The sequence below is a fragment of the Arachis ipaensis genome, chromosome B2 (genome assembly GCF_059453495.1).
Source record: "Arachis ipaensis isolate K30076 ecotype BB chromosome B2, ASM5945349v1, whole genome shotgun sequence".
In the NCBI taxonomy this organism is placed as follows: domain Eukaryota; kingdom Viridiplantae; phylum Streptophyta; class Magnoliopsida; order Fabales; family Fabaceae; genus Arachis; species Arachis ipaensis.
Genome location: NC_142437.1, coordinates 7,072,185 through 7,089,286, shown reverse-complemented (window position 1 = coordinate 7,089,286; position 17,102 = coordinate 7,072,185). Strand labels below are relative to the sequence as shown.

Below are 17,102 nucleotides of genomic sequence, written 5' to 3'. Positions count from 1 at the left end.
GAGGTCCTTTGTACATCTTTGTTGTGTTTCATGATTTTGTGGGAATCCCCTTGCAAGTTGGGTTAGCACTTTGCAGTGAAAAGCTTGGCAGTAACCAAGTCAAGTTTAGGATTGAGTTTAGATTCTGGACTTGTCCCGGATAGGAAGGGTAGTTCCTAGGGAGAATTGGTGTATGTAATCGAAGATGATTATAGTGAAATTCCATCATTGTTGTGATGGAGACTGGATGTAGGCTGCACTGCACTTAGCAGCTGAACCAAGATATATCTGGGTGTATTTTTCTCTCCCTTCTACTCCATTTATGTTTCTGCTGCACAGGAGATAAAACTGAAAAAATCTCGTGCTGATTGATGAGACAAAAAGAAAAGTCTCGTGGCTGGGTATGAGACAAAAGAAAAAGTCTCGTGGCTGGTTACGAGACAAAAAGACAAAAAGTTTCCAGAAGCTGTTTAAAAGACCAGCAAGTGTTGTCAAGTGAAAAAGGGGCTAAGATTCAACCCCCCTTCTCTTAGCCACTAAAAACCATCACATATTACCATAGGTACAATTTTTATTCATTAAGACTTAAAATAAAAACAGATACAACAATACATATAACAACATACATTAATTTTTCTTCAAAATATTCCTGCAATTTGAATCAAAACCATCAAAATTTGGCTATTTATCAAAAAACATAAGGCCAATCTTCACCATTTCCATAATAACATAGCAACTACAAGCAAATTTATTACAACCAACAAAGTACCTCCCAATTTTAAAGCCCTAACATCAGATTCCAAACTTCCAATCTTCCAAGCAAAGTTCATCCTCCATTCTTCATCATTTTCATTTTTTGGTACTACTTTGCCTCTTGATTCTCCTTTTTTTATGGAATTTATTAGTCCAAACAAACAACCCACACCACCTCTTGCCAACACTCTGCAAACAGATTCAGCGGAGATGGAGAAAGAATCAGATACTACAAGCTTTAGAAAAAGTTAAGAATAATCTTGCACTTACATTGTAGTTTGGACATCCAAAAAAGGGTCTCCCTGGATTTGCATCTGTTCTTGACCATCTCAGAACGGGTCTACGCCCACACCCACACCACTCTGGAAATAGTTCTTCTCTGCTTCGAGTGGTTCTCCAACCTCCATTAGAGCGTTGATTGTTGAAACTCCCAACGGATTTACTGCTGCTACCTATCATGGACTTCATAAAAACGTCTCCCAAAAGAGGAGTAAGAATCGACGAAGAAGTTAAGGGGCTTCAAATGGATTTGGGGATTAGGGATTTAAACAGTTCCTAGGGACTAAATTGATGCAAAAGTTTCAAATGCCACGTAATATATCCGTTAGACGTCCAGTGTGGCATTCTGTTGTACACATCATCTCTCCGATAATGATTCTGTGGCGAAAATCACCGCAGGGACTAAGTTGATTAAAATTTATAAAGTTCAGAGACTAAATAGAGACAATTAAAACGTCAAGGACTAAATTGAGGCTCGAGTGTAACTTTAGGGACCAAACTGAGTATTTTCTCGTAACTTTATGATCATGATTATGATTATATATTTAATTTGACTATATGCTTTGATCAAGACGGAGTCATGATCTAAAAATTAGACCACAGAGATTCATATTTAAAATTTGACTTCAGTAAAAAACTAATAAAAAATGTATGCAACAACAATACAAATTTATCCTACTAGGTGAAGTCGACTACATGAATCGAACGATGTCATTACATTCTATCATATATTTATAGTGAAACTGTTGACATATAAATTTTTTTTTTGGCCATCTTATTTATGGCCTTTCTAAATCTTCCTTTACTATTGGCTATTTATCTACTATCTAATCCACTCTCATAATATAAAATAATTATTTCTTTATGCAAGTTTCAAAGTTGCTGAAGAACAGTTGGAATTTGGAAGTTAGGATGACCGTACAATAAAGTTGAAAATAAGGCAAATGTTTTATTTTATAATCATAGTCTTATCAATTGAATATGTAATGATTTGGAGAGAGTGAGTTTGTGTCTCTTAGGTCATGCAATGATGCAATTATATGTTAGTGGGGAGCATAACAAACTACGGAAAAAGAGAAAAAGAGAAAAAGCAAAAGAAGCAAAGAATTTAGGCATCCACTAAAAAGATGAATTTAAATGGAGGATTAAGGGAGAGGAGAAAAAAAAAAAAAAAAAAACAAAGAAGAAAAAGACAAAACTTGGGGTCAAGTATATCATCAAAATGTCGACTAGTGTGGAAAAAGATTAACTATACTTGGGGATCAAGTATATCATCAAAATGCCGACTAGTGTGAAAAGAATTTAAATTTTTTTAATTTTAAATTTTTATTTAAAAAGATAAAATATAATCTATTGTTTTTAATTTTTTTTTAGTTTCACTTATCTTTTAAAATAAAATCTAAAATTTAACGAATTCAAATTCGTGTGAAAAAAATTAACTATCAACTAATTATTCGAAAAATTTAATGACTGACAAAAATTTTTGTAAAAAATATTATTAATAAAATACTTTTTAAAAAATTTGAAGCGACAAAAATAATTAATAAATATTATATTTTTTATGAATGATAAAAATATTTTTGTATTTAGTAACTGATTTGTTCATTTAATCCGAATTTTTGTAGCAACATGACAACATTTAAATAAATATTTAGAAAATGTATAAAAAAATTAGAACAAAATTTGATCTCTAAATTTTTTATTTTTTAAAAATATGTGTTCATTCAGAATTAAAAATGTTTTAAAAAAGTTCACTTAACATAAAATTATTAAATTTTAAAAATAAAAATATCTTTTTTTTAAGAATGATTGCAAAAATTTATATCAAAATCTGATTGCTAAAATTTTCTTTTAGAACATATATTTAATAGAGTAAAATATCGTTTTTGTCTCTAACGTTTGGGATAAGTCGTCCCAAAGTTGTCCCTAACATTTCAATCGTCCTATTTAAATCTCTAACGTTTCAAAATTGACTCAATGTTGTCCTGCCGTTAGGAATCCGTTAACAGAATTGGCGACGGGACAAAATTGAGACGATTTTAAAACGTTAAGGACTTAAATAGGACAAAAACGTTGGGGACGAAAATGATGCATTGAAATAAATTTTAATTTTATCCTTTAATAATATCAATTTTTTAGTGTACATAATATTCAATTATTTTTTAATCACATCTAAGTAAATTACAGTTAATTTCATTACTTTCATTCTAAATAAATTAATTTTTTTATAATTTTACGCTTAAAGTAATGTAATTTTTTTATAAATAAATCAATTTTATACTTTTATTCTAAATAATGTAATTTTACTTTCATTACTTAATTACATTACTTATAATTTTACACTTTCATTTTAAATAAATTAATTTTTTTATAATTTTACACTTAAAATAATGTAATTTTTTTATAAATTGTTGAGGTTGAAAAACTTATGTTTAATTTAAATGATGATCAAACATTATTAAAATATTAATTAAAAAATTATTAAATTATTATTTACTTCCAATGGTTTGTTTAATGTGTGTATTAGTGTGCAGAAAATAAATTTAATTTTCTATTGGACCAAAAATTACATAAGTCCAAATTTGATCATTAAAAGAAAGCTCAATCTTGGACAAAATTTAAAAAAAAAAAATTAATGGCTGAACAAGTAATCACAAGATAAAACAAAAGAATGATAAATCTAGGCCAAAGTCTCCTAGCATGCCTCGGTTACCTACTCTTTTGTGTAGGGGTGGCAAAAGGTTACCTACTTTTTTGTGTAGGGGTGGCAAAACGGGTCGAGCCCGTCGGGCCGATCAGCTAAACCCGCTAAAAAAGGCGGGTCGAGCTAGGATTTGGAACCCGCCAAATTACAAAAACCCGTCAAACCCGCACCGCCAAATTGGCGGGTTTTGGCGGGGCGGGGCGGGCCGGTCCGCCGGGCCGAAGATTTTTATTTTTTATTTTTTTTAATTAAATAAAAGAGTGATTACTGTTATAAAATTAATAATTATAGAATTTTTAATCACTTTTTTTCATTTTTTGTTTTTATTCTTCTTTAGTTATTAACTTTATTTATTTTATTTTACAATTTCGTATATATACTCAAATTATGTGACTTATTTTTTAAAATAAAGATGATTCTATTGACAAATATTATTTTGAACAATTTTATTGAAGTTAAAAATTAAAAAAAAATAGTAAAAAAAATTATATTATAATTTGACTATTTTTTATTTGTATTTGATTTTTTAATTATTATTTTTTGGTTAATTTTAATAAATTTTATTTTTCAAAAAAAAAGAAGCGGGCTAGCCCGCCAACCCGCCAATCCGCCATAAAACGGGGCGGGCTAGCATTTTGAACCCATTTTAGTTGGCGGGGCGGGCCGATCCGCCCCGTTTATAGGGCGGGCTTAGGCGGGGCGGGGCGGGTTGGGGCGGGCCGGCCCGCTTTGCCACCCCTACTTTTGTGTAATAGAATTTAAAATTCAATTTAGTTAATTGCAATTTGTATTTATATGCATAGATAATTAAAATTTAAAATTAAATTAAATTTATTGTGCATTAAAAACATTGTCTCTTCTCTCTTCTCTCTTATCTTTTCGGTCACATTCATCATAAAAGAATAATGAAAAAATGATCAGAAATTTATAAAAAAAAAAAAAGACTATAAAAAAAATTTGAAAAAACAAAAGCAAGATTTTTGCCATTATTTTAGTAATTTACTCCGTCGAGAAACAATGAATTTTATTATTGCATTGCTGCTTCTTGTTAAAATAAAAAAGGTTAAGTGCATTAACCATCATATGTGCAAAGTATCTGGCTACTAATCAATAGTTTGATTTCATTTCCTTACCAAATAAGATTTCTTAACAACTATAGAAAGAACATTTATTCTGTTTTATTCATAATTAGACTCTTTAAAAAGTTGTAATTTAATGAGTCGAGTTTGATAGGGTGAGTTTATCTTTCATTTAAATCAAGTGTTGATTATTATTAGTCAATTTATTTGATGTATATATATAATGGTGGGTAATTTAATAAAAAAAAAATTTAAAAATTGTGAAAATAGATAAAATAACAGTCATTCACAAAATAAAATTATTGAATTATAAACGTAATTAACGTCTTCTTTCCATTTAAACATAAAATCATGAAAAAGAAAAAAATTATGAATAAAAGAAAAAAAAAGAAATTCTCACTAAAAAACTTAAAAGCTCTTCTAAAATCTTTTCTCAGGAGTCAAATAAAATTAATTTAGTTCTTAGTAACGAAAATGATGACTTGATAATTAGTTTCTCCCAAATCAATTACATATGAATCTCTCATCAAAGAAAATTAATCCACTCGATGAAGACCCCACCACAACAAATTAAATAGCATCTTCTGAGAAAGTACAAAACAACAAATGAAGAACGTAATTCCATACATAGTAATTATTAGTCCAAGGTGATAGAGACTCATAACAGCTTCTAAGCATGAAAAGGGAAATAAACAAAAGAGAGAATGATAAATATGTCTAGATTTTAAAAAATTCAGTAATTTAAATATATTTTTAAAATTTTAAATATATAAATGTTTACGAGTTAAAAAATTAAGAATTTATTTATTTATTTTTTTAAATAAAATTATAAAACACACATATACATAAAATAGAATAATTAATTTAAATTGTTCAAGTAATTAGTTTACTCATCTATACTTAAATAAATATTAAAAATTTAAATATTATTTTATACATATAATAATCTATTTAAATAAAAATTAAATTTATGATAAATTAATTATTAATTTATTAGATTAAAAAATATCGTAAAAACAAATACATAAATATAGTATTTGTGGGTAATATTATAATTGAATATTATTTAAGTGGTTATAATGTTTATACAATTTTAATAATATTTAAAAAATATTATTTTAATTTTAACAACACTTAATTACTATAACTACTAATAATATATATATTACTTTGAGAGTTGAGGTGATAGACTCATAATAACTTCTAAGAATGATTAGAAGTTGCATGTAAATTTCTGTGTTACTTCCTGCATATTGTTGATTGGTTAGGAACTATTATAGTTTTGAGAAAAAATTAAAAAAAAAAAAAAGAATATATGCGTATATATCCTTTTGATTAGAAAACGCGTTTTTACAGCGTCGTTTTCTTCTTTTAGTAGAAGGAAACAAGAAGGAACAACGTCAACTTGACCTCAAAAAATAATTTTTTCGCAAAAAGGTAAAGTCAAGTTTTTTGCACTTGTAAAACAACAAAATAATTAAATGCTAATAACAAATAACCAATGAAGTTATTTAATTATATTTGATGATTAAGGTACAGTTTGGTAAACAATTTAATTAATTTTTTAAAAAAAAAATAGTTTAAACAATAAATGATTATATTAAAAGTAGCTTATAAATAAGTTATTTTGTATTTGAATTTTTAGTTTTAAAAGTGTTTATTTTATAGAAATGTGATAAAAAATAGTAGTATTATAAGAGAAGTCATTTTTTTTAAACTTCTTTATAAGTTTTTAAATAGCTTCTTAGAAAGCTGCAATTTGATTTTGAAAATTGCACTAGACATTAATACTACTACTTTTTATAAGCAAAAAACTAAAAAAAGTTAATTTTAAAGCTTCTCAAACAGGATTGGTACAATTTTCAAAACTAAATTGTAACTTTTTAAAAGATTATTTAAGTGCTTATAAAGAAGTTAAAAAATGACTTCTCTCATAGTAAAAATTATATTTCTATCACGTAAATTACTTAAATAAATTAATTGAGTATAAAAACTATATTAGATTATCCTAAATGAGAAAGAACAGTATTTTTACTCTCTCATTTCTTATATAAATTGTAGGTCTACTACTTATATATATATATATATATATATATATATATATATATATATATATATATATATATAATTCCGAGAAATACAACCATTCATACTTAACTAAATATGTGCATGAATCATGGTAAATATTCCTGATTCAATGTATGTCAAAATCTTGTCATAATTCACGTCAGTTTCGAACTATTTATGAAAAAAGAGAAACCATCTTCGAGAGTGAAAACTATAGGTATGCATAATATAAGCATAAAATGTGGGTCCTTTGCTGGTTTTAACTTTAAAGAATCAAACATAAATAATTTAGAGATTTTATGATTTGCGTTCAAAAGGACTAAAACACGAGGGACTTCAACAATTTATGCATAGCTTCGTATAAGCTATAAAATTTTTAAGAGGTTGGAAATGTTAAAATTTTTTTATTATTGACTTGACCATGATAAATATAATAATAGTGTGAATTTTTAATGCTAGAAAAAATCTGTATAATTATGTTTGATTTTTAAAAATATTAGTATTATTTTTAAATTTTAAAAAATAAATAAAATACTTGTATTATTTTAAATAAATGTATTTGTATTTTTTTAAATTAAAAATTTTAAATAAACGTATTGTTGCTACTTTCATACTTGTATAATTAGTGAATATTAGATAAATAGAAAAATGAAACCACTCACACTATTGTTAAAAATTTAAAAACATATACATGGTTGGATATTGATTTTATAGATTAGTCGACTTATTGTTACTGTGAGCGCAAAAAATGTCATTATACGATCGCATCATTTTTTATCTTCATACTGTCGTATTGTATCGTGTTGTTAAGTTTTACGATTACTGGTTTAAGTTTGATGAAGATCTTGTTAGTGTATTTATAGAGCGATGGCGTCTAAAGACCCATACCTTCTATATACCTTTCGTAGAGTGCACAGTTACATTGCAGGATGTTGACTACCAATTTAGCCGTTTAGACTTTCAATAAATGGTGAAACTGTGAGTAGTTGTCTGTCAGAATTTGAATTATACATTTTTAAAGGAAAACCAGCATAAATATGATTTCAAGAGTTATTTAATGAATTTCCTCCTGATCAATATATTCACAAGCACACTGTCTATTAGATTTGGTTCTAGCAGAGATTTATAATTTTTTTACCGGATGCCAATGAAAATACTGTTAGAATTTATGTTTGAGCGTATATTACGGTGTTCTTATCTATTCAGTTATTTGAAGATAAGTTCGGTGCTTGAGTACACATTCGTTGGTTACCCTATGTTGTAAAGCTGGATAAATTAGAAAAATATAACTGAAATTCTACTATGTTGACATGATTGTACTACTGCATGTGTCGTATTACTAACCAGAATGTGATGTAGTAGCTAGTCTGTTAATCTTTCTGTAGCCCTAGTTGTAATTATCAGGGTTGATTTTATATATTTTTTTAAAATCAGTAGTAGGTCCATGATTTATATAAAAAATAAAAAAAATATTATTTTTTTTATTTAAAATAATTTGATAATTTTTACACTTAGTTGATTTATTTAAGTAATTTTCTTTTTTATCTATTTATCATATAAAAAGAATATGAAAATAATTTAGTGTTCAAGTTATTTTTTAAAAATATTTTTTATTGTATATAATTTATAAAATAAAATATTTTGTTAATTATTATCTTGATTAATTAAATTTATTCGCATTACTATATTTATATAAGAAAACAGTAGACTAGTTAATACACTAATTTCAATTATGTAAATAACATTGTTTTTTTTTTGAAATTATTGTTATTTCACTACTCTATTTTCTCTTGAGTATGATTAAAAGTATTTTTTATATAAAAATATTTTTTAAATTAGATAATTATTCTTCGTGATTTAATTTTATTATAGAGAAGGTAATGGTGTAGGACAGCGATATGAAGAAATAGCGTGTTTTACAGGCGTGTGGTGTCAAGGAGCTACAAATCGGATGGTACGAGTGCTTCTAAAAAAATCAGACGGTCCAATTTTTGTTTTATTAAAAAAAAATCTTTTTTTATAACACGAACAGTCCGATTTACTTCTTCTAAAATTTAAAATTTCTCTTTTTGCAAATCAAACCATCCGATTTGATATGATATTTTCTTTTCAAAACAATTCGTATGACCCGATTTATACCGTTCCACATCTTGGTTTAACATCACTATACTCTCATAATGCAGCACATCACATACATGCCTCCAACAATAAAAAAATGAGCCATTATTCTTTTGATTTTTTATTATATTTTTTAGTTTTATATGTATAATACAGATTTTTTATATTTACTTAAGCAAACGAATAATCTGATGGATCAATTTGACTAGACAATTTCTAACCGTGTTTTGTTTCTCATCTTACTCCACGAAATTACAATATACCAAAAAAAAGAAGAGAAAAGAAAAAAAAAGTGAAACTTCTCCCTTACGCCAAATTTCAAAGTCAAGTCAATGACTAACTTCGTTGCATTACAAATTCGACACAAACCAATCACTCATAACCAACACTCTCTGCTTCAGTGCTGCTTCTTCTCTTTACTCTGTTTCTTCATCTTCCTCTTCTTCATCAATCATCATCAGCTTCATCACCTTCTTTTTCTTTTTCTTCTTCTTTAACCAAAGCTTTAAACAATTTTCATCTTCAAAAAAACAAAAACAAAAATGGCTAGAAGTGCCACAATTCCATTTCCAATACTTGATTTCATTCCTGTTGGATTCAGGTTCAAGCCAACAGATGAAGAGCTTGTGAGCTATTACCTCAATCACAAGCTCCTAAATGACAATTTTCCAATCGATATTATCCCTGACATTGATCTTTGCAAGGTTGAACCTTGGCAAATTCCAGGTAAACCCATAATAAATAAATAAATAAAACCACCCTATCATTTTCATGTATCAAAGTTTGCACCTTTTTCATGTTTGATGATCCTATCCGTTATTAAAAATTTAAGAAAATGAAGTAATAAATATACAATTATTCAACAACCCCATCATCTTCATGAGACAAAGCTTGTACCTTTTTGTTTTTTGTCACTACCCCATGATCTTAATGTGACAAAGTTTGAAACTTTTCTTCATGTTAGTATGATGCTGTTTGATGATCGTTGAATTGGGTTCTGTGTGTCAGCATTATCAAAGGTAAAATCGGATGATCCAGAATGGTTTTTCTTTAGTGGACGTGATTACAAGTATGGAAAGAGCAAAAGATCAAACAGGGCAACCAAAGGAGGATATTGGAAAGCCACAGGACAAGATAGATTCATAAAGGAAAGAGGAACTATGAATGTAATTGGGAGCAAGAAGACACTTGTTTTCTATAGTGGCCGTGTTCCTAATGGTGTCAAAACCAATTGGGTTATCCATGAGTATCATGCTACTACCTTTGATGATAGCCAGGTACTTATGGTTTTTCTTTTTCCATAAAAGTTTTGCCTTGATTAGTTTTCATCTGTTTTGGAAATTGATCTTTGTTTCTATAATAAATACCCAAGTTGATTCTATTTCATATCATACTTTGGTTGTTCAACAAATTTTGAGGTACTCTAGAATTACTTTTTGAAGGGGACTAATTTCTTTTAGACCTAATTGTCTTTGATAGGGACTTGTTTGTTCAAAATGCATAATTGAAAATGACCGAGAGAGTAAAAAAATGGTCGGAGAACAAAGTGGTAGATCTAAATTTCTTTGGACCAATTTAAGTGCTCACTTTTGTTTTTTATCTATATGTTTTGTTGGTATAAATTACTATTATAATGTATGATTGTTGTTGTTGCCCCTTCATATGATTTTGATGTTTCCTTATCTGATTGGTGATTATGTCATTGGAATTATTCCCATGTTTGTATTTTGTGTCATAGTCTATTCATGAATCATGACTCACTTGTTTTTCCCTAATTCATTCTTTTTTGTTAATTGGTGAAACAATTCATCATTGATTTTCATGAAATAGTGGAATACTATTGAATTGTTGATTTTGCTATTTAAGCTGTTTCTAGATGAAGTCTTCAATGAACTGAATTTGTGATAGTCTCCATTGTAGTATCAATTTTTCAGTGCTGATTATACTCAACATTCTGCAGAGGAATTTTGTTTTGTGTCGCTTGATGAAGAAAGTCGAGAGAAAATCCGAAGATGGAACTGATGCACAAGCCTGTGATGAGGGGGAACCTAGCACTCACATGGAAGAAGCAGATGAGAGTGTCTCAACTGTAAGCAGAAGCATCATTTTGATCTCTATTTCTTGGTTTATGCATTTAAAAAAAGTTTGGGGATAGTTAATATATCTTTTATGTCTGTTTTAGATGTTTGATTCGCCAGATGTGGACATGGATTCAATCTTCCACACACTGCCTCAAGACAGATCATCATCACAGCATTCTCCAGTCGGCATTGAACAGCAAGAATCCTTCCCATTCTCCCCATCTGAAAATTATTACCTTGTAAATGAAGATAGCAGTATGCATATACAATTCGAAACAAACGAAGAGAAGCAAGATGCTGAGAAATTTGCGGATTCGATTTTGGATAGTGGCAATATAGCTATGTTTGAAGAAAGACAGCAGCATCATACTTTCATGAATAATCACCTCCGCTCGGTCCCATCGATGAGGGTATGCTATGAAAGCAGTGACACAGATGCTGAAGTAGTCTCTAGACGGGTAAAGATAAATCCTTAAAAATGATATTGGGGAGTTATATCTCCAATTGTTTATGAGCTATTTGTTGGTTATGTACATTAATTGTTGTTCACCAGTCTATGAAAAATGTTTAGTTAGTTCCTTCTATAGGATGTTAGAGAGATACTTAGCTGAAATGTCTGGTTTTTGTTTGTGTCCTGTTTGATACATGGCAGTTGGCACCTTAACAATACATCAGTGCATAAAGTGGAGAAAAGGGCAGGGAATGGAAATTAAGAAAATACTTCAAAAGCAATATTTTTCCTGGATTCATGATCCTTCTTTGTTTCGAGCCCTTTCAAGAACTGACTTATAGCATGCTCGGTTTATGCTACTGATGCAACCCAACCATGGTTTTAGGTTTTCGTAAGCTTATACCGAGCATGCTATATGAAACCGAAGGAGTATACTTTTTGGTGGCCCAAAACCATAGTTTGGGAAACAACTATATGGAGATAAGTTTAGCTGTTTCTCAAACCATGGTTTAGAGTTTCCAAAAGCTAAATCAGCCATGGTATCCATTAATTCTCTGCTGAAATTATATAGCATGTTTAGTTTAGTTTTTGATGACCCTGAGCCATGGTTTTAGAAAAAGTTCATCTTAAATAGCTTGTTCCAAAATCATGGTTCGGGGTTTTTAAAAACTAATCCAAACATGCTATTGATCCATCCGTCCGCTTCTGAAATTATACAGTATGGCAGTATTCCTGATTCTTCAACAATGTGTAATGATCAGGCTGATTCAAGAGAATACCATGTATCAAAAATGGTTCAATCATCACATAGTGCTGCGCGCACAGATAAAACTAGAAGTATCTCTTCAGAAGACTTTTGGGGAGTGGATTCATCTTCATGTGACTCAAATGCAGATAAACCTTTTGAGATCAATTCTATTGAAATTTCTAGTCCTCCACCGGCTCTAAGTGGATCGAAAAATCAATATAATCCGAGACTATCTCAAACACATAGGAAGGTTTCAAGCAATGCAATTCCCAATCTTGAGGTGAGAACACCGAGCAGCCAGACTAAACGACGAAGAAGCCTATCTTGACTGAGTAGGCTGTGATGCTTCATTTGAAGAAAATTAAATTCTAACATGCCACTGATCATACCATGCTCCTATGTGATGTAATATGCAGGATAAGAAGAAATTGACCACTGTGGAACAATCAAGAAGAGATCAAGAAAAAGCTCGAAAAACTAGTCCAGGAAAGAAGTTAGAAACCAGAAGCTCTGATGTTAATAGAATTGGTAGTTTCATCCACCTAGAGCCGTGTTCGTCGAGCGAAAGCCTGACTCCACGAGCGGTATACCTTGTTAATGTAGTTATTGGGATTTTGTTGCTTCTAGCCATTAGTTGGGATGTGCTATCTTGTTAGAGAAGTGTTGCCATGCAAGATTTGTTTTAGGAGTTTCATAATTATATACATAGTTCAAGTAATAATATAGTTTACATAGATCTTGCACTGATGCAAAGATTACTGCACCTTTCTTATCATAATGAAATTTATGCTTGTGAATTGTGATTAGTGGTAACTTCATATTGTCATTAATTCTATAATTGCAGTCTTTAAGTCACAAAATTCATTTAATGTTAGAACTAGTTGAGTTCTAGACTCTAGTGAAAAGATTCCTTTTTTCCATTCAATAAATGTTTGATTAGCTTGATTCCCAAAATGTGCTGACTTCAAATTCTCCATTTAGTAGAAACAGATCAAAGTCAATGTTCCAAAAGAAGAAAATTTGGAAGCATACATGGAATTTAAGCCAATCAAGTTTCCTTTCTTTAGAGAATATGTCTGCCTCTCTGCATCTTATACAAAAGTGCATAAAGTCAAAAGCAGGTTACACACCATGTGACAGTAGCAGTGTTACTTTGAATAGGATCTTTGTTTCATTTTACAATTCTCATTGAATGTATCTGAGAAAGTTTTTGCTCATAGCACAGTTAATTCAACTAGAAGAGTTTGATTTAACCATAAGGTCAAGGTTGAACTGCAATTGTAGAATCAATGATCACAAAAAAGAACTACTAGATGCAGGTTTAGAAATTTTGTTATTTAAATTTGTGTTGAGATATATGTAAAAAGCTTATACAACCATTCCGATTGAGGAAGCAATTTGTGTTCTTGTATATTGGATTCAACTTTTAGCAGATATTCTATGATCAGATATTTTTTTTTCAAATTTTAATAAAGAAATGCTTCTCTCTACTTTAATATGGCACATGGATTAAACTAGTTTTATACTTATAATTGAAATATAAATTTAATTATTCTATTAGTCCATGTACTTTTATTAAATTTATAATTAGGTCTTTATATATAAATGACCCATTTAAACCAAGCATTGCTTAAATTTACACAATTCCACCAAAATAAAAAACCTTACAAAGTTCCACTAGGTGGACATTTCTATATAGTTCGAATTAGTATAATTCGAATTGCACATTCATATTAATTCGAATCATATTGATTCGAACTACACACACGCACACAAGCATTAATTCGAATCAAGCTTATTCGAATTACACACACACACAAAGTTACACTAATTTGAATGGAGTAGGTTCGAATTACTCATGTTTTCGTGCCCATAGTAATTCAAAACAGGCCATTTCGAATTACTTCTTGTTTTGTCTATATAAGGAGTTCGAACTAACCTCATTCGAACCACTATTCCAAATTCACACTCCCACCAAATCCCAGAGAAAACGATCCATAACGACTCCAACAAAGGCTTCAGCAGAATATTTAGCCGATGGGGGATAATCCGGACAGACTATATCGTTTGGATGGAGTAGCCCATATAGCTGGTGTCATCAACGAATAGGTTAGTGTGAAGTTGTTCTTTTAAAATAGGAGCGAATAACTTTTTTTTTATATATTTTTTGTTAGTGATTTTGATAGTGAATGATGTTAGTGGCTGTGTTAGTGAATGATTTTAGGAGTTTTATTAGTGGTTTTGATAGTGAATGATGTTAGTGGTTTTGTTAGTGGTTTTGGGGGTGCATGATGTTAGTGGTTTCATTAGTGAATGATGCTAGTGGTTTTGTTAGTGGTTTTATTGGTGGTTTTGTTAGTAGTTTTGGTGGTGGTTTTATTAGTGGTTTTATTAGTGGTTTTGTTAGTGGTTTTGGTGGTGGTTTTGTTAGTGATTTTGTTGGTGGTTTAGTTATTGGTTTTATTAGTGGTTTTGTTAGTGAATAATCTTTTGTTAGTGAATGATTAAAGTTGTTTTTTATTTTCTGGTACATTATTTTTGCAGCCCCAGCGATGCATCTCGAGCATGCGGCGGCAGCAGGGTATGCGTCTGGACGAGAGGTACGTTTCGTACTTGTAGATGGCCGACTTATACCATCTTGCGAGGCTGAACAAAAGATGGTTCAGACTGGATGAGCCGCTAGTCAGTGCATTCGTTAAGCGCTGGCGTCCAGAGACGCACACGTTTCACATGTCGTTCGGGGAGTGCACTATTACACTGCAGGACGTGGCGTACCAGTTAGGATTGCCAGTCGATGGACGTTATGTTAGTGGTTGCCTGACAGATTCCCAGACGTACATCCAGGGTGGTCGGCCAGCTTGGGTGTGGTTCCAGGAGTTACTTGGTGTGTTGTCTCCTGCGAACCAAATCCAGAAGTTTGCAGTGAACTGCAGCTGGTTCCAGGAGACCTTCGGAGTGCTCCCTGAGGGTGCCGATGAGCCCACAGTTAGGAGGTAATGCCCGGGCCTATATCATGGTGATGTTAGGGACTCAGCTATTTACCGATAAGTCCGGCAACCGCATTCACATCAGGTGGCTCCTATACGTAGCTAGGCTTGAGGACATGGGTGGCTACAGCTGGGGATCAGCTGCTCTGTCGTGGTTATACCGGTGCATGTGCCGAGTGGCGAACAGACATGTGGTGAAGTTAGCCGGACCATTACAGCTACTTCAGTCATGGATCTTCTGGCACTTTCCTGGATTTAGACCCGCTGGATATGATACATTCAGCTGGCCCTTGGCCTCGAGGTACTGTTATGTTTTTTGTGTCGTCTACTATTATTTTATTATATCTACGTTTATACTGTTATATTACTTGGTGTTATTTTCATTTCCTGATAACATGGGCGTGGGTTGCAGGTGGTCTGGGCACAATCCTACAGTGAGCAAGAAGGGACCTCGAGTACAGATGTGGAGGCTCAGGATAGACCTCTTACAGGCTGGGGATGTAAGTACATGAACCACTCCTTCGGATTATATACTCTTTCAGATTAGCAAGTGTTCTTGGCTAATAGCTGATTCTATGTATTCGCAGTTTATTTGGATGCCGTACAGCTCTCTTGATGTTCTTCAGGTTGTGAATCTGGAGATATTGGAGCCTCGGCATACGGCCTTATGGAGGTGTGTGACGGCGCTGATATATTTCGCCGTCATAGAGTGTCACCAGATAGATCGGGTGCTACCATAGTTTGGTGGAGTACATCCCTGACCCAGCCCGCCCTCGACATCGACTTCTTGATGTCGAAGGATGGCAGAGGTGGTAATCGTTGGTTCCCGTACAGCTTGCAGTTCTGGCACCTTCATTGGGAGAGCCGGGCGGATCATGTGCTCCGGTTTGATGTTGTGCCTAACCCAGGTCCGTCACATGATTTTCTAGATTGGTGGGGTCAGCATGGTAAGAGATTCCTGTCACCTGAGCTGTATCTTGGGGATCCCAGAGCCGTGCCTATTTTGGAGGAGGCGACACAGCGAGGTGCCGGACGAGTGCCTGACATGGATCAGGTGGACGATGTTCCGGATAGGCGTCGCTTTGAGCGGAGAGCTCGTGTTGGGACACGTAGGAGCCAGCGTGAGTGGAGGTGGCTCGATCAGGCCATGGCGGAAGGAGACACTAGGGGGAGGGGTGGTGGCAGACGACGGGGCTGTAGTGGACGACGCAGGGTCTGTGCTGGAGTAGACGGGGACCATGACGAGGATGACGATGCTGAAGATCATGATGGGGCTGGTGGGGGAGACAACGGAGAGCATGATGGTGGAAGGGGTGGCAGGATGCCGGGTGGATTAGGCGGCGGGACCCCTGGCGGAGGGGGTTGAGGAGGTCATGGTGGAGATTGATATGGGTCTGGTGCGGGAGACGACTTGGGTCATAGTGGCGGGGGAGATGGAGGAGGGCCCTTTGGCGATTACTTTGTTGGTGTCCCTAGGTCTGACTAGGCAGTTCATGACAGCCAGACATGGGTTAGTTCAGGGCAGCTACTGTCAGACTTGTTGACCAGTGATGGTCTTGATGCGGGTTTCGGAGGATCACACTTTCTGGAGGAGATCAGTGCCATTATGGAGGAGGATGATGCGGCACGTCGGAGGACACATACCACCGGCACGCAGGCACAAGCTACATTCAACAAGAAGCTTCCTTGCATCCTTGCCCTTGAATATGAGGGCAAAATTTGCGGCCACATGTCGAATACAGAATGCACGGTATGCAGCAGGTGGTAGCCATCCTCCATCGGGAGCCTCAAATGCAGCCTTGATACCGTTGTGCTTATCTGATATCACCAGGAGACCCGGTTGCGGGGTCACGTGC

The 17,102-nt window shown here is 32.7% G+C and overlaps 1 protein-coding gene across 1 annotated transcript; it reads left to right on the top strand.

Annotated features, from left to right (window-relative positions):
• Positions 1–9,276: 9,276 nt before the first annotated feature.
• LOC107624694 (uncharacterized) lies at positions 9,277–13,072 on the top strand. The gene is made up of 6 exons (XM_016327145.3): positions 9,277–9,705; positions 9,988–10,256; positions 10,940–11,068; positions 11,162–11,518; positions 12,273–12,539; positions 12,676–13,072. The coding sequence occupies exons 1-6, from the start codon at positions 9,522–9,524 to the stop codon at positions 12,913–12,915; spliced, it is 1,446 nt and encodes a 481-aa protein (XP_016182631.1). The 5' UTR covers positions 9,277–9,521; the 3' UTR covers positions 12,916–13,072.
• Positions 13,073–17,102: the final 4,030 nt, after the last annotated feature.